The 18,350-nt window shown below is 44.2% G+C and overlaps 1 protein-coding gene across 3 annotated transcripts in view; it reads left to right on the top strand.

Moving 5' to 3' along the window:
• BCO2 (beta-carotene oxygenase 2) overlaps positions 1–16,895 on the top strand; it is a 71,558-nt gene extending 54,663 nt beyond the window's left edge. For all 3 annotated transcript variants that reach the window (XM_081844404.1, XM_081844406.1, XM_081844405.1), the window contains 10 exons: positions 1,493–1,704; positions 4,156–4,271; positions 5,572–5,674; positions 10,345–10,476; positions 11,905–12,065; positions 13,165–13,332; positions 14,168–14,305; positions 14,935–15,117; positions 15,217–15,327; positions 15,927–16,895. In XM_081844404.1, coding sequence (XP_081700530.1) covers positions 1,493–1,704; positions 4,156–4,271; positions 5,572–5,674; positions 10,345–10,476; positions 11,905–12,065; positions 13,165–13,332; positions 14,168–14,305; positions 14,935–15,117; positions 15,217–15,327; positions 15,927–16,043 — 1,441 coding nt within the window. In that variant the 3' untranslated portion in view covers positions 16,044–16,895. The remainder of the gene's footprint in view (positions 1–1,492; positions 1,705–4,155; positions 4,272–5,571; positions 5,675–10,344; positions 10,477–11,904; positions 12,066–13,164; positions 13,333–14,167; positions 14,306–14,934; positions 15,118–15,216; positions 15,328–15,926) is intronic.
• The last annotated feature ends 1,455 nt before the right edge of the window (positions 16,896–18,350 follow it).

Here is an 18,350-nt window from a genome sequence, read left to right as displayed (position 1 = left end):
GCTTGTACCTGATCTTGTTGCTGTTACTTTGGTATATACCGTATTTTTCGCTCTATAACACGCACCAGACCATAACACGCACGTAGTTTTTAGAGGAGGAAAACAAGAAAAAAATATTCTAAATGAAACAGTGGATGTATGATTTTTGTGGTTCATGCTGTGGCCACAGACATGTGATCTGACGGTGAGTTTGGGGTAGCCCAATGCAAAAATCCTGAGGATCCATGTGGATCCATGCTAAAGTCGCCCTAAAGTCGCAGGGGCGCTGGAAGTCGCAGGGGCGCTGGGGGAGTGAACGGGAAGCAAGAGAAGGAGAACAATCCCCCCCCCACACAGTATCAATCCTAAAGTCGCAGGGGCGCTGGAAGTTGCAGGGGCGCTGGGAGAGTGAACGGGAAGCAAGAGAAGGAGAGCGATCCCTCACACACACACAGACACAGAGTATCAATCCTAAAGTCGCAGGAGAGCGCAGGGGCGCTGGGAGAGTGAACGGGAAGCAAGAGAAGGAGAACGATCCCACACACACACACAGCATCAATCCTAAAGTCGCAGGAGAGCGCAGGGATGCTGGGAGAGTGAACAGGAAGCAGGAGGAGGAGAACGATAGCTCAAGCACACACACACACAGCCCCTACAGTGGCTAATCCAAAATCAGACAGAAAAAAACTGCAGGCAGGGACAGAGAACACGGGGTTGTTTTAAAGCAGCCAACCCCGCTCTGCTTCTCTCCCTCCTCCCCGGCTAGGCTCGCTGACAGGAGCCGCTTACAACCGCTTTGCTGTTTCAAAGCGAGCCACAGACTGCTCACAACTGCAGATTCCCCTGCCATCTGCTCAGTGTCCCACCCTTGCATCGTGGTGTTCCTCTCCTGTCGTTAGATGTATTGGTTTTTATGCTTCTGTGCTTTTATGTTTGTACATATTTTATGGGCTAATAGCCGTAAATAAATTTCATTCATTCATTCCCCTGCCATCCGTAGGCATTCGCTCCACAACACGCACAGACATTTCCCCTTACTTTCTAGGAGGAAAAAACTGCGTGTTATGGAGCGAAAATTACGGTATGTGCATTTTACATGGGCAGAATTGCATGTGCACATTTTATCATCAGTGAGGATCTAAGTAGGTAGTAGGAGTAGGAGTAATAATAATAATAAAAATTTATTACTTATACCCCACCCATCTGGCCAGGCCTCCCTAGCCAAGCTGGGTGGATTCCAACAGAATATTAAAAACACAATAAAACATCAAACACTAAAAACTTCCTTAAACAGGGCTGCCTTCAGATGTCTTCTAAAAGTCAGATAGTTGTTTATTTCCTTGACATCTGGTGGGAGGGCATTCCACAGGGTGGGCGCCAATACCAAGAAGGGCCTCTGCCTTGGATGCCTAAAGTAGGCAGGAGCTGAAAAGGGGAAATGGGTGAAATCAGCACCCTGTACTCCTATTCCCCCCCCCCCCCCGCTGATTAGATTTCTCTTCTCCAATGGAAGGTATAACCACTGGTTTGATGGCATGTCTCTGATGCACCAGTTTGACATTGAGGATGGAGTTGTGAAGTACAGCAGCAAGTTCCTAAGGAGCGATTCCTACACAGCTAACAGCCGGAACAACCGGATCATGGTATCTGAGTTTGGAACCTTAGCTATGCCTGACCCTTGCAAGTCCATTTTTGAGCGCTTCATGTCAAGGTTTGAAGTGCCAAGTAAGTGTCAAAAAAAGTTTATTAAGCCTTGCAATGCAACGCAGACTAACCTTACAGAATAAGCAAGCAAAGAATATATTTTAGCACTTTCCCCCAACGCTTTGATACATCTTTTACCTTCTTTGATCCCACCACACAAAAAGCTTTCTGTTGCTCCACCCTCCCACCTGGAGATTAAGATAAGCACCTTCTTGCTTCATCTCATTTGCATGGTTCTGTTTCCTTCCCAAGCTCCCACAGTTCTTGTTCCAACTTTCACAGGCTTGCTCAGCCTTTCTCGAACATCGCTAAAATCCTTTCTTTAGCACTAAGAATGCCAAGAGGAGACACCTCTTACAATAAGGTTACCAGATGTTTTTCAATGAATCCGGGGACACTTTTCAACTTCAGTGGATTTTGTATGGGGACATCTGGTAACCTTATCTTAGAATCTTTGGTGCCTTTTTTTACCCCCTGCCCCCGTAGGGCCTCTATAGCTGCCTGGATGTCTCAGGTTCCTCTGAATCAGTTCTACTGAGACTCCGCAGTGTATTTCATTCAGTTGCAATGAGCTCAGCTTTCACAGTGTTGACAGTAATCCAAGAGAATGAGCCAAGAGGAAGGGACCATTTCATTGGCTCATATCAAAAACAGTCAAAGTGATTCTCTTTTTCAGGCCACTTGCCACAGTAAGGCAGGTTGCCACCACTTGTGTGTGTCTCCCCACCCTGTCCCCCACTTTCATTTGTGACTCCTGGAGGCACAAACAATTTTGACAAGGAAAACAGAGGTTTTCTTTATATATATATAAAAATTTTATTTTTTCATTTTCTATTTTACATAAACAAATGAATTAAAAACATAAACATATAGTCCCTTCTGACATCCCTCCCCACGCTCATTGCGGATCTTAATGTAATGATTTCCCCCTCTGCATCTCTATCATAACTCTAATTTTATAAATCCTTTGCCAATCCATAGTTTAAATCTTTACTACAAGTTTCCTGTCAGTCCTACCAATGTATGTGGTTGTTTACAATAGCTTTTCAAATAAATTATAAACTTTCCCCATTCTTTATTAAAGACCCCCTCTTCCTGGTTTCTTCCTGTAAGTTTTTTCCATCTCAGAATAGTTCATCCATTTTGTTTGCCACTCTTCTTTGGTTGGAGGTGTACCATCTTTCCATTTCTGAGCTAAGAGAGTCTGTGCAGCTGTGCTCACGTAAATAAACAGTTTCGTCTGGTCCTTCAGGATCTCTGGTCCTATAATACCTAAAAGAAAAGCTTCTCATTTCTTAGGAAACATATTTTCAACACCCCCCCCCAGTTCATTATATGTAATTTCCCAGAAGTCTTTTGTCATCTTACATACCACCACATATGATTAAAAAGTACCCTCATTTTCTTTTCATTTCCAGCACATTTGTACATTAACCTTTTTGAGTCCACGGCTCCCTTGACCAACTACGTTCTTTCTGTGGCACCCCTGTGGGGCTCAGGAGCCCAGTTATGTCACCCCTTGCCTGCAGAGCTGACAGTCTCAAACATCCCTTGTGGAGTGTTCCCTCAGCCTCCTTGCCTCTCCCCTCTCCTTGGGAGTCCTCTCTGCAACTGCTCCCAGAGGCACCATTCACCTGCAGAGCTTATAGCCAGGGCTGATGCAATAAACAGCTGTGCAAGCCTTTGGGAGGCAGAGACGCAAGAGGGCATCACAGGAGGGAGGGAAGGAAAGAGGAGCAGAGACCATCATTCAAGGAACCCAGGGTGCCACGGCACACTGGTTGAAAACCACTGGCTTAAAAGCCACCGCCACCATCATCAAACATCACATCCAAACATCCAAAACAAATCAATACAGAATTACCACTTCCCCAGTGGCACAAAACATTTGCTAAAAGAAAGGAGGCAGAGCAGTATATCGTCACATGTCTAGGTCTCCAGGGAGATAAGACGTCTGCAGTGTATTTTGACGACAAAAAAACCACATAGAGATATTTAGCCACTAACTTGGTGAGCTCCTGATCATTCCCCAGTAATAGAAAATGTATGACATCCAACTCTGATTTCTTTTTGGGGATGCAGAGTTGATCTAGAAATTGCTGATGGAGATCAGCATATAGTTTACAATTAAGAACCATATGTGTAAGGGTTTCCACCAGGTGGTCTTCATATGGGCAAGTTCTTTCTCCTTCCACCCTGCCTGAGAACCTTCCCCAAAGGAGGTTTGATGGATTTGAATTAAACCTGTCCAGTGAAAAAGCCCTTCTTTCTTGAGGGTTAAGCAGAAATTCAAAGTAATTGTGGTTAGTTTCATGTGCCCAAGAAAGTTGAAAATAAAGTGAAGAACATGTTTTCTCTGCTGCTACTGTTAGTTTCTGGCACTCAATATCGGTTTAAAAGCGTCCATGCAACTCCAATGATCCCAAGTGTTTTGTAGCACACCCACAAACCAACCTGGGGTTTTTGTTCCAGAAATGACGGACAACTGCAATGTGAACTACGTGGTCTACAAAGGCGACTATTACGTCAGCACAGAAACCAACTTAATGCGTAAGGTTGATCCGGAAACCCTTGAAACAAAGGAGAAGGTAAAGGAACCTGAATCAGGTCAGACTGTTTGTCTATCAAGGCCAGTTTGGTTCAGTCTGACTCAGAGTGGCTCTCTGGGGTCTCCCAGGAATCCAGGACGGCTACCTGATGCTCTTAGAAGGTGAAGGAATAGAGGAATAGAGTTAAGGTCACAGGAGGAGGAAGCTGGATCACAGCACTTGCAGGGTGAGATTAAAGCTGCATAGCTGTTAGTTAAAGGTAAAGGGACCCCTGACCATTAGGTCCAGTTGTGACTGACTCTGGGGTTGTGGCGCTCATCTCGCTTTATTGGCCGAGGGAGCCGGCGTACAGCTTCCGGGTCATGTGGCCAGCATGACTAAGCCGCTTCTGGCAAACCAGAGCAGCGCACGGAAACGCCGTTTACCTTCCTGCCAGAGTGGTACCTATTTATCTACTTGTACTTTGACATGCTTTCGAACTGCTAGGTTGGCAGGAGCAGGGACCGAGCAACGGGAGCTCACCCAGTCGCGGGGATTCAAACTGCCGATCTTTTGATCAGCCAGTCCTAGGCTCTGTGGTTTAACCCACAGCGCCACCTACATCCCAGGTGTTGGTTAAGTCTCTGTAAATAAGCCGTATTGAAGGGTAGGTCACCTTGGATGAGACTTGCTGTTTTGAGACTCAGACCTGGTCTGGTCTGCAGATATGGCAGAGATGGGAATAACATGAGACCTGGAGTGGTAGAATGCTTCAGTTTGCAGGTGAGAGATCCCATTTTTGAATATTTCCCTCCAAACTCAATGAAAGTAGAAAGGTAGCCCCACAGGTAGAAACCTTCTAGTGCAGCCATTTCCCCTCAGGTCGTTTGTACTGCAGCTCTCATTGGATGGGGGTCCAAAACATCTGGAGAGTACCAAGTTAGCAAAGACAGTTTCTAGCACAATCCCCACCCCCACTGTTCATGTTTTCTATTGGCATGGCTATTTTGAAGAAGAAGAAAAAGGACCATCCAGAAATGAAAACCCCCCTTGAAATGGTAGAGTCCATTCTCTAACCCTGCAGATTACCAGCTCTTTCCCACCCCAATCTTCTGCATGTGTGTATGAAACTGTAGCATGCGCACTCTGACGAATGCACCTGCGAAGAAGTCAAAAGGGTCTGTTTACTGAAATCTGATTAGCAGAGGTAGCCAATGAGTGCCGTTCACAACTACCTGTAGTTGCAAAGGCAGAGGGCCATGTTGTCTAGCTTATACCAGGGCTGGAGAAATATTTATAAATGAATCGCTTCCACCTAGACCCTGAAAGGGAATATATATATATATATTTGCATTTACAGGTGGATTGGACAAAGTACATTGCAGTGAATGGAGCAACTGCCCACCCACACTATGACCCGGACGGGACTGCGTATAACATGGGCAACTCGTATGGAAAACATGGTGAGATTGTATGGATCAGATGAGGCTGATTTGTCTGACTTTTAGGAGAATCACGACATTTGTATGAGATTGTGATGTTTCTATGCTAGGGATGGACTCCATTCACTACTGGACCAGGTTCAAAGTGTTGGTACTAATATATACAGCTCAGGACCAGATTCCCTGAGAGGCTGCCTTATTTCTTATAAAGTATATACCTAGTAGGCCACTGTGGCCTATGGGAGAGCTTCTCCTGCAACTTCCAAAGATACCAGAAGCTTGCTCCACAAGTTAGAGACAGAGTTAGAATCCCTGGATTGCATGCACTGCCTCTGGTATATTTTCTTTACAGATTTATAGACCACTTTATAGCCTGAGGCCATCAAAGCAGTGTACAACAAAACAAACTCTAAAAAAAGAATAAAACATATTTTACAGATATCCCGTAATTAATATCCCCTAAAATGACTGTTCCACGCTTCAGGAAAAGCCTTTTCCCACATTAATTATTGTTTTTTCTGCAACAGTAGATAACACAGCTACTCTTTTTTTTGGGGGGGGGGGTACACGTTTATAAAAAGATAATATGTAAAGTCTACCCCGCCCTCATGGCAACATCATTAATTTATTTTTCTGACACACGTAATCACAGCAATATTGCCCTTTGTGCATCAAAATATTTGCTCATCTTCAGAAAGATGTTAGCTCCCCTGATGAAAAATGTGACGTGGGGTTTGTGATTTCAGCTACCTTGACATAATATGCTGGAGACAGTTCTCTAGTAACACTTCTTTATTAATGCAACAAGACTGAAACTTGAGGAGGGGAGAGCTACATTTATAGGGACAGGGAACTAGTTAGAAAGGATACATTTTGGAGGGAACAATATCAGGCAATCACAGTCCTGCCTTTTGGAGGCAACCAATAAGACAGAGGATCCAAATGCAGCAGCTTAAATGAACCAATAGTAGCTGTACCCTCTGGAACCAAAAGGCAGTTACTTTACCCTAATGCAAATACAGACAATAATAATACAGATATAAAATCCTTTGACTCAATACACAACAAAAAATATATCACACTTGTGACTCTTGGATAAGGGCTGCTAAGAGACAGGCCATAGCAACATTCAAGGCAAACATTGGCAGATCCCCTCTTCTTATAATCTTACTTTGATGAAAGATTCCTCACTCCACTTTCTCACAGCTCTGATTAAAACGCACAAAACAGCTTGACAACTAGCTGGCAGGAATTTATCTGTTGATTTTTCCAGTCCTGTAACTGATTCTGCACTGTATATGGCTGTGTGTATTGAAATGAAATGGTGCAAAGCATATTCCTATTGCCTTCGGTGGTGATTGCAGCCTACTTGTCGCTGTGCTCGGGGCAGCGATGGTGAAGTCAGTTGAGTGTGAAGTGCAGAGAGAATGCACTAAACTGAAATATTTGGAGTATTTATTGTAACTGGTAATATCGAGCTTGCAATGAAGAGAAGTGCTGCAGGAGGAGAGCCCTGAAAGAAATGTTCAGCACCCTGCGTTGTTGAAGTTTAGGCAGCCAACTTGCTCCAATTACTCCCAGCAATTTTGTGAATTTGCTGAACTTTCAGTGTTGTTGCTTTGTTCACTTGCTTCTGTTCGCTTCTGTGTCAGGACATGTGAATAGCAGGGAAAGGTGCCAGGCTCCTGTCATTATATAATAAAATATTTGGGGCAGACTTGGAAAGCAATGTAGAAGTCTGCAGAACTAGTTTTGCATTCTTTCCTGCAACTCATATTTCACTTTGTTCAGAATGTACCTAAGGCAGCACCAGTTTGGGGGGATCAGATGTCTGCTGCATTATTGTTCAAGCATTACTTTTGCCAAGACAGACACTTCATAAACAAAGGTTTTAGATGCAGAAATTGCAGCAGATGCAGCTTGCTCTTTATATGTCTGCCTGGTCACTCTGTCGGACCGCACTGCCAATTGTCTAATCGATTTCTGTTTGGAACTGTCAGAGAGCAATACCTTTTCCAGTGCATCTGGTAGCAGACAAAGGCAAGGGGCTTTTGATTTGCTGAAGATGGGTGGTGGTCAGGGAAGATGATAATTATATTTTCTCTTCTCTTCTGCTTTTATTCAAAATAATTTATTTATCCAAAGCATTTCTACTCTGTTCTTCAGCTAGAACTGCTCCCAGGGCAGTTTACAAATCCATAAAAACAACAACAGTCCTTGCTGGCTCCTCAGAATTACAATGTAAAAATACATGGTTGGCATCCGTCTGTGTTGGGAGACAATGAAGGAGTGTGCCTTTGGGAATGAGGTCAAGCTGTTGGACAGTTGCAGCGCCTGCTGTGGCTGTAGAGACCGATATAGGAGAGACATGTTTTGTTGCAGCTGGGGCAGATGAGGGCGTCCGGCTGTGCCGCTGCAGGTGCACCATGGCGTTTCTTCTCTCTGCTTCTCTCTTCTCCCAGAGGTCATTTCTCCTCTGGTCATTGCTATGGATACATGACTTGACTGCCTGCCTCCAGGCACTGTGGTCGTCTGCAAGGGATTCCCACATGTGCCAGCCGGGTTGATGTTGCCAGCCTTCATGCCATGTTTGCAGACATCCTTGTCATGCAGAAGGGAAAAGGGATGGGGAGAGAAGTATTGTCTTCACAAAGTAAAGGAAGGATTGAACTCTGATTAATAAGAATACACACAGAGGCTTGAACCAGCAAGACTCTGGGAAGGGTGCGTATAATCGTGTCTCTCTCTGTGCCTCTCTGTGTGCAGCCCCTGGCCCAGGTAGTTTTATTCACAAAAGAGCTTTTTACAGAGTGTTCGTAAGAACCAATCAGATTTCCTCTGAGCATTTAAACAAACCTCAAGTGGGGACAAAGTTAAACTATAAACACTAGTTAGGCATACATACTTTTGGGTAAACGAATGAATACTACAAAGGAGCGAATACAGCAACTCCGGAGGTCATAAACAATCAGTACACATGATAAGAAGGATGGCCAGGAGGACAGTGACCATTATCGCCTTAATGTGAAACCTGTTTCCTGGCCCTGAGATTAACATCCTAAGATTAATATTATAAGAAAAGCTACATTAAAGAAACTGCCCACTATCTTTATGGCCCAGGAGCCTGCCTGTCTAAGCAACTGGGCTGTGTACGTGACTTGTCAGGCAAGGAGAAATGGGCAGTAGAGGCAAAAGGGCATGAAAAGGGCCTGAATGTAGAATCTTATGGGATTTAATCAGAAACTATCATCAATATATCAAACCCAGTCAACACAATGCTTTCATCGTGGACACGATGGCTTGATGTATATTTTATAATTCCTCATAGCAATCCCACCTGATCACTACAAGAAGTGGTTGCAGTCTTTAATGCAGCCTTCCTCAACATGGTGCCTTCAAGGTGTTTTGAACTACAACTCCAGTTAGCCCCAGCACGTCTGTTGCAGTCAACATCTGAAGGGCCCCCGTACAGGAAAGCTGCTGTAATGTCATGGAAAGCATGGGAGTTTGGCAAGCACTTTCTGGTTAGATCACTGGTGTTCCTAACACTGCCTGTGGCCCTTGGACATGAATAAGAGGCTTCTGTCACATGAATAAGACAAGAACTGGCCCAGAATCTTTATGTGTTTATCGTTTCACAACCATGCGTTGGAGGTTGTGTCTTCCACCCTCTTATATTAAATCCAAATCATTGGCATGGAGTGTGCATGACCTTATTCTCAACTGGAAACATGGAGGCTTATGAATCAGAATGTCTTGAGTCATGCATTTATTCCAAAACCCCACATCAGCAATTATGGAGCCAATGTCTAGTTCCATCTGTAGCTGGACTGCTGGCCAGGTCATGTTTTCAGCACAATTCAAAGTGTTGGTGCTGACCGTTAAAGTCCTAAATGGCCTCAGCCCTGTATCCTTCAAGGAGTGTTTCCATCCCCATTGTCCAGCCCGGACACTGAGGTCCAGTGCTGAGGGCCTTCTGGTGGTTCCCTCCCTGTGAGAAGTGAGGTTACAGGGAACCAGGCAGAGGGACTTCTCGGTAGTGGTGCCCACCCTGTGGAACGCCCTCCCATCAGATGTCAAGGAAATAAACAACTATCTGGCTTTTAGAAGACATCATAAGGCAGCCTTGTATAATGAAGGTTTTAATGGTTGATGTTTTATTGTGCTTTTAATATTCTGTTGGAAGCCACCCAGTGTGGCTAGGGAGGCCTGGCCAGATGGGCGGGGTATAAGTAATAAATCATAATCATAATAACTACTACAGTGGTGCCTCACAAGACGAAAAGAATCCGTTCCGCGATTCTCTTCGTCTAGCGGTTTTTTCGTCTTGCGAAGCAAGCCCATTGACAGCTTAGCGGATTAGCGCTATTAGCGGCTTAGCGGCTTTTAGCAGCTTTTAGCGGCTTATCAGCTTAGCGGATAAGCGGATAAGCGGCTTAGAAAAAGGGGGGGGGGAGAAAAAAACCCCGCAGGAACTTGCAAGACATTTTCGTCTTGCTAAGCAAGCCAATAGGAAATTCATTTTGCGAAGCACCTCCAAAACGGAAAACTCTTTCATCTAGCGAGTTTTCCGTCTTGCGAGGCACCACTGTACTACGACTACTGGGAGCCACCCAGGATGGCTGGGGCAACCCAGTCAGATGGGCAGCTAATAATCATAAAAAATAGTAATTGCATTTTCTCTCTTCCAGGCTCCAACTATAACATCATCTGTGTCCCCCCACAGACGTCGGGCTCCGATGACTCTAGCCTGCAGGGTGCAAAAGTGCTGTGTTCTATTGAGCCAGAGGATAAGATGAAACCTTCCTATTACCACAGCTTTGGTGAGAGTTGCCAGTCCTCCTTTTAAGTGGAGCAGATGTACCCATAGTCGATGTTGCAAGGATGGAACATCTCTGAGTCAAAGCCAGACGAAACAAAAGCCTAGTCAGTGGGTTGGAATAGAAATTCATCAAATCACTTTAACACAGCCAATAGACTGAAAAGAACAGAAGTGCACCGGAATCTCAGAGCACAACAGATTCAAAAGTGTAGCATAAAGATTACCAGTTAGAGCTACAGTTATCTTGGACTGGTCCCTGGAGATAGTCCTTCCAGTTTCAGATGTTGAGGAATCCTATTGTTCTCACTGATATTACCGTATTTTTTGCTCTATAAGACTCACTTTTCCCCTCCTGAAAAGTAAGGGGAAATGTGTGTGCGTCTTATGGAGCGAATGCAGGCTACACAGCTATCACAGAATATTTGTTTGTTTGTTTTCCTCCTCCAAAAACTAGGTGCGTCTTGTGGTCTGGTGCGTCTTATAGAGCGAAAAATACATAGCAATTTAGTCACCATCAGGATAGGGATACCCTTGGGTTTTTATCTTCCATGGGATATTTAACTTATTTAACTTATAACTTTACTGACCTTTCTGGAGATTTGGTTACTAAAGGGCCAATCGTATGCTGCCAAACTCCAGCACTGAAATTATAAAATAGGACATGCTCTACAGATTCTATCTCCTGTCATGTCCCATATGGAGGAGGAGGAAGGGTGAGAGCCTAACACAGACAGCTTGGAGGACAACAAGCTTTGTCTAAGCACTGCAAAAGGTGCTCCCAGGTAAATGTGCTAACAGTCCTGTTTCCATTTTTAAAAAGTTCTTAAGCCAAAGGTTTAAGGTTGGCAACCATGCTCTTATTTCAGAAGAGCACTGTCCTGTTTCCAAAAGTGCAGCTTCATTAGGAACACATCTTGGGATCTGTAGGAATTTAATTTGGACAATATTTAACTAGACCGCACTCCTCTAATCCAAAAAGCAGCTCCATAAAGAAATGGGGAGGTTATCCTATTATTAAAAACTTTTAATAGCTGCAGGAATATACTGATCACCTTTGGCATTCTTTTTTGTTTTAAGCAGACTGCTTAGCACAGATCACAAGCGGTATAGTGAGAAGTGCTATAGAAATAGTGCAATCAATACTCTGATTAAATATATTTTATTCAAAGCTCTACATATTGAAGCCTTCCCCAACCTGGTGCTTTCGGACTACAACGTCACATGCTGGCTGTGGCTAATGGGATCTGTAGTCCAAGATCATTTGGAGCACGCCAGGTTGCACTGGGTGCAATTTGAAACTCCTTCGGCAAGGAAAGGTCAAGATAGCAGGAGGAAGGTTAGACGTGGCCATGATGGAAAGCAAAGCAGCAGGGGCTTAGAAGTGTTGTTGGAAGCGTTTGTCCTGAGCCTTGTTGTCTCCTGTTTGTAGGAATGAGTGAAAACTATGTGATCTTTATTGAGCAGCCACTCAAAATGAACCTCTGGAAGTTCATCACAGCCAAGGTTCTTGGGAAATCCTTTTTGGAAGCGATCAGCTGGGAGCCTGAACACAGTACCCGCTTCCACGTAGTGAACAAGCTCACTGGGCAGGTACGTCTTCTGGGTTCACTGCCTCATGGCCCTTTTTTGTTTTTCTTTTCTGGGCAGTGCCTGGCTTTTGCTACAATAGGTTTAGCTGCTGAAGAACTGCCCAGCAGCCAAGTCTGCTGACTTATTGAGTTTTGAAGGAATGAGCTCATGTCACGTACTCATAATGCAGCTGCAAGTATATAAGGGGTGAGGAATGTTCTGCAGCTTGGGGAACCATCTGCCCTCCTGGGCAAATGCACAAGGGATATTGTATGTATCACAGTATCCAAGGCCACATTTCAGCCTGGCAGAAGCACCCAAGGAAGATGCAGTGATGGGTCAGGGAGTGCAAGGCCTGGGGCAAGTCTAGAGGGCCTGATAGAGTAATGTGGAGGGCCACATTCAGCCCATAGGCTGGAAGTTCCCTACCCCTGAAGAATTTCACTTCTTCAAAATGTACCCCTGAATATCAGCTTCTGGGAATAAACAACTGGGAAAGATCTCATTGTATTCAAGCCCTGCTTATGAGATTTGAGAGGCCTCTGGCTATCAACTGGGGGGAAGCAGAAAGCTGCACTAGATGGAACTAAAGATCCACCTTCCTGGATCATATATTCTCAAACTCCTGCAAGGCTTCTGCAGTCTGCCTCCGTTGTAACAACATGAATTCAGTTGATAGCCACTTCACTTTCTCAAAACCAGATTCTTGCCGGAGCGCCAAAACCTGCACACCTGGTACAAATTTGGTATGTTGGTCAAACTCTGCAATCATGGGCTGGGGAGCTTGAAAGATCAGATTCCTCATACGTAGCTATCTGGTTGTTGATGTTTTCAGGTCTATAAGGCACCATCTCATGACATTGCTAACTATTGCCCCCCAACCCTGCCCCCTCACTCTTTGTGAAGTGCGATACTTTAGCCACCTCCTGTAGCAGCAGTGGGCTATGAAGTAGAAGCTGGCTGGCAGACTTCCTACTTTTGCCCCTATATCAAAACCCTTTCCAGCAACGCTGAAATATATAACTTAAGATTTTCAGAGGGGATGCTTTGTGGAATGTTCTCTAGGTGTCACTGAGGGCCTGAGATGCCATCACTGGCATGTCTTGTGTTCCTTGCACAGGTGTTGCCCAGGCAGTACTGCAGTGAGCCTCTCTTGTTTTTCCATCAAATCAATGCCTTTGAAGATCAAGGATGCATCGTCCTTGACCTATGCTGTCAAGATGATGGAGGGGCTCTTGACGTTTACCGGCTGCAAAACCTCCATAAGGCAGGCGAGGCTCTGGATCAGGTAAAGCCAATGTTTGGAGGCAGTTGTGGAGGCCAGTAAGCTGAAGCTGAATCCTGGCAAGATGGAGGCACTGTTGGTGGGTGGTTCTCATATTCAGGAATTGTGTAAGCAGCTTGTTGTAGGCAGATGGTATCAGTGGCAAGGAATGCCTAGGTACAGCTCCTGCTGCATCCAGCTATGTCTTTTCCTGGAGCAAGATTCCCTTTCCCTCTCACTACATGCTGTGAAGGTGGAGTTTAGTGCATAATTAACTATGGTAAGTACAGCTGTGCTGTTGTTGTGGGTGTGGGGTTGCGGTCAGGAGTGCAGCATTTCAGTCCAGTGGGTCGTCTTCAGTGCTAGTCCTACATAAAATTAATGAACTTACAGTCATGTCCATTAACTTCAATGGGTCTACTCTGATTTGGACTGGCATTGGATATAATGCCATTCTGTGCCCAAAGCATGTGTAGCTGCACTTGACAGCTAGTTATACAGGTGCTTGAAATCTCCAGCTTCCAGAAGAAAGAAGCTTTGAATCACCAATGGTGCACTTTAACATTTCACGATCTTTAAATCCATTTTGTACAGATTATTTGGTTGGAGAACCGCAGCATAAAATTCAGAGAAGTGCAAATATCAAAGGGTAGCTATATTTTGGTTTGCATTTTATTTTAGAAAGTGCAGGTTTGCATTAAAATCAGAACGGAACCAAATTTATCCCAAGAAGGAGCCTAAACTGGGAGGCCAAGGAATTCTATTTCTCTACTGGTTGGTTCTTGCTCCCTATCTCCATACCAGGCCTGCAAAAGGGACCAGTTCTTCCTTTCACAATGACATTCTGTCTCCTTGGCAGGCCTACAATTCAGTGGCGAGGCCGTATCCACGACGCTTTGTTCTGCCCATCACTGTGGATCCCAGTGCAGCTGTGGGACAGAATCTCAGCCCCTTGTCCTACACATCGGCAACGGCCACGAAAGAGTCCAACGGGAAGGTACGTACTCTCTGTACAAAGGGATGCTGTAGGGGCTACCGTTTATGCCTGACATTTCCATATTGTGCTGAACTCACTCTCCACATGATGGTATTGCCCACCAACATCCCTTTTGCTCCTACGTGCTGTAGCCACCAAGCTGCTCCTTGCCAAAAGAAAATGTAAACACTGGGCTCCAATTTAGCAAGCATGTGAATATAGGAACTGACATTTCCAAAGAATCAGGTAGAAGGTCATGGGAAAGACCACTACCTGGTGCCCTAAAGAGCTACTGCCAGCCAGAGAAGGCAATACTGGGCTAGAAGAAGAAGAGTTTGGTTTTGATATCCCGCCTTTCACTCCCTTTAAGGAGTCTCAAAGCGGCTAACATTCTCCTTGCCCTTCCTCCCCCACAACAAACACTCTGTGAGGTGAGTGGGGCTGAGAGACTTCAAAGAAGTGTGACTAGCCCAAGGTCACCCAGCAGCTGCATGTGGAGGAGCAGAGACACGAACCCGGTTCTCCAGATTACGAGACTACCGCTCTTAACCACTACACCTCACTGGCTCTCACTGGCTAGATGGAGAAACAGGCTTACCTAGTATAAGGCAACTGCCAATGTACCTATAATGTGTCGATTCCTTTTCCAGATCTGGTGCACATATGAAAGTCTACATAATGAGAACCTCAAGGAAGCAGGCGGTCTTGAATTCCCCCAGATTAACTATTCTTATTACAATACGAAGAAATATCGTTACTTCTATGGTTGTGGCTTTGGGCATATGGTTGGTGACTCACTGATTAAGACTGACATAAAGACCAAGGAGATGAAGGTAAAAGGATGCGACACAGTTAATTTCAGGGTGGGCGAGAGCTGGCTCTTAAAACCCACAATAAGGAGCCTGTTTTGTCCCCTTGTTTTTGCCTGCAAGATTTGGCGACAGGATGGAATGTATCCTTCTGAGCCAGTGTTTGTGCCAGAACCTAACTCTCCTGCAGAAGATCGTGGAATTATTCTGTCCGTTGTGCTCACAGCCAAGCAGGTAATTTGGTCTTCGTTGCCTATATAAATGGCCACTGTCTGAACATTAATTTTAGGACCAGGAAAATACAATATAAAGAACAACAACAATAACAATGATCTCTAGTGAACACTGGTGTGTACAGAAGGATCCTGTGTTCTGCTTTGAAATGCAAGAACTTTGTGGGTGCTTCCACACAACAGTTCAGTGTGTGGATTTGGTGCTGTTCCTGCATGCAACCATGTGACGTCCTCCTCATCAAAATGCCAATCCCATAGAGTTTTCTCCCATTTAATCTGAATTTACCATTTCTGTGGAATATCCGATAAGTGAAATAACCCGGGCAAGGTCTGGTTCAAATTTGGGGCAAGTGAGGATATCAAATGGAATTTTGATGAGGGTGGCATTGGGAGGGTGCTGCGCAAAACTTGCATGCATGGGCAGTGCTGAGTCCACAGTAAACTGCCATGTGGAAGCACCCTGTACAGCCTCTCTGTTCCTCTGTGTTTCACCTTTCTAATTTAATTGAAAAGAGCATTGTGAGAGGGTTCATTGGTGGGAGGGAGATAATACTGCATTTCAGTATTGTTGTTCGACTTTGACCATCATTCTTGTTTCAGAATCGAGGCACCTTCCTGCTCATTCTGGATGCTGAGAATTTTACTGAACTGGGCCGGGCAGAAGTCCCTGTCCAGTTCCCCTATGGTTTTCATGGCATCTTTGTTCCAGGTCAATAGAGATTAGCCAGTGGTCACATAGCAGGATGCGGAGGAGAAAGAGTCTGCTCTACAATGCTCTGAGCTTAAAACCTTTGACAATATACTTAATCTTAACCTGTCTAGGGGTGCCAACAGGCTGTCAATATTTGAGGGAGGGATTGAAGTGCATCTGTGAATTTAGGTTTGCAGAATTAAGGCGGATTAAACACAGGAATCTGTCTTATACCAAGTCAAACCATTGCTATGTAGCTCAGTATTATCTGCACTGACCCAACAGTGGCTCTCCAGGGCTTCAGCTCCACCAAGAGATGATGGTGATTGAACCTGGCACCTTCTGCATGCAAAGCAGGTGTCCCACCATTGATCTACAGCCCTTTCCTTGGTACAGAAAAAACCACTAAAAAACTGACCTTTTAAAGTTTGGAAAGCTACAGGGAAATGCATTGGAAAATTGTGGGATTAACAAATTATTAATGGGAAGATCCCACCAGCAAATCAGGATGAATGCTCATTGCTGCGTAACCTTGCCACAGATTTGAAAGAATACTCTGCAAAGACCACACCATAGACTAACTTCTTAAGTAAGCTTTGTGCCAGCAAATCAGCTCAATAAACAGGCCTTCTAGAGGAGTTCTCGGGACTATTCTGATCCACAGAGATGTTCAAAAGGAAATAGGTTAATGAGTGTGAGAGCTGTTGCCAATGAAAGAAAAACATTGACCATAAATCCGAGTTTTTTTAAAGGAGGCACTCAAGCAATATCAACTTCAAATCTAACCTTTTGGACAATTCTAATTGTTTAGCCTTTATTTTTGTATTATCTATATTGAGATTTACTTATCTAAATGCAATTAAAGCGCTTTGGACATATTCTGTATATTTTCAAATCTTTTCAGTGATAACAGCAATGTTTTAATGTGCTTTGTACTCTTTTGGAGAAGTTGGCTGCTGAAAACGAAGGGGTGGAGAGAGAAACAGACAGGGGAGAGAAACAGAGAAAGGGGTGCCCTGATTCTGTTAGGGATTTGTGTTTTGTTTTTTGGTCACACAACGTTGCACCTGCAGGAGCTGACAGGTGGAAATGAGGTCTTCTTCCCAGGGGCAGTATGCTAAGAACCAGACGACCGCCTCCGTGTCTGGAGATGTTGCTTTCATTCATTAGGTCAACCTTCACCATATTGGTACCCTAAAAATGTTTTGGAGTACAACCATCAGCCCCACCCCACCCAGAATTGAGCTGTAGTCCAAAACATCTGGGAAGAGCACCAGGAACCTAGGAAACTGCCTTATAGTGAGTCACACCATTTGTCTGTCTATTTATTGATTTATTTAATAAAATTTATATACCGCTTGACGTAGATAAACCTCAAAGCGGACAACAAAAAGATAAAACAATAAAATTGTCACCTAAGACTTGCAACCATAATTTAAAACATAAAAATGTAAAGGTAAAAGAGCCCTGACAGAGGTTTAAAACTGCAAAAAACTAGACTTAAAACAAATTAAAATCAAGAAGGCTCAAAAACAGAGTCTGCAGTGTGTGTGTGTATAGGTGTGTGTCATTCTGAACTTTTTCTATGGTTTGTTTCTGAAGATCATGGCACAAGTAAAAAGGTTGGCCTAAGGAGATCCCCATTCTGAACTTTCTTGACCCTGGTACCAATCTTACCTCAAACATGCCCTGGAAGACTCCTGAGCTCCTAATACCTTGAATAAAGATCAGTACATGTAATCTAGTTACCGGTAAAATCTAATCAACATCTCCCGTTAAAGAATGCTTGCTACCAGGCAAAGTGCCATGACAACAAGGAAGCAAAGAAGGAGAACCAGTTTAGTCATTGCTCACTAGGATTATACTTTTTCAACTTTTAATTAAGCAAAATAAACAAAATGGGAAATTTTGGGAAGAAACAACAGAACAATCAAACTATTGGAGTTATAGAAATCGCTCCTCTCAAAGCCCGCTTCCCGTTTTCATTAGATTGCACTGGCTAAAATTAATACAAAAACCTCATATTCTCAGTGGTTTGTTAGTGCTCCAAGGTCCAATAACGAACCTAGTCACACTCTTTAAGGAACCATCATATGTTTTGCCCTTAAGGACAGGTATACTCTTCCCTCTTCATTCCTTGACTTGCTATTAGCGTGGGGTTCAGTGGCAAAATTGTCACTTTCCACTCACTTTCTGTAGGCTTTTGAGAATAGTTAGGGATTCTTTCACTCTTTAAATCAAGGTGTTTATGTACTGTAGGGTTTGTTGCCTGCTTAAATTTAAATTTTGCTGTCTGAAGCAGCAGTTATATATTCTCTCACTTTCATTCCATA

Source organism: Podarcis erhardii (assembly GCF_964252035.2).
Source record: "Podarcis erhardii genome assembly, chromosome: 16".
Taxonomy (NCBI): domain Eukaryota; kingdom Metazoa; phylum Chordata; class Lepidosauria; order Squamata; family Lacertidae; genus Podarcis; species Podarcis erhardii.
Note: the sequence above shows the minus strand (reverse complement) of the source record. Positions and strands in the feature narration are given on the sequence as shown.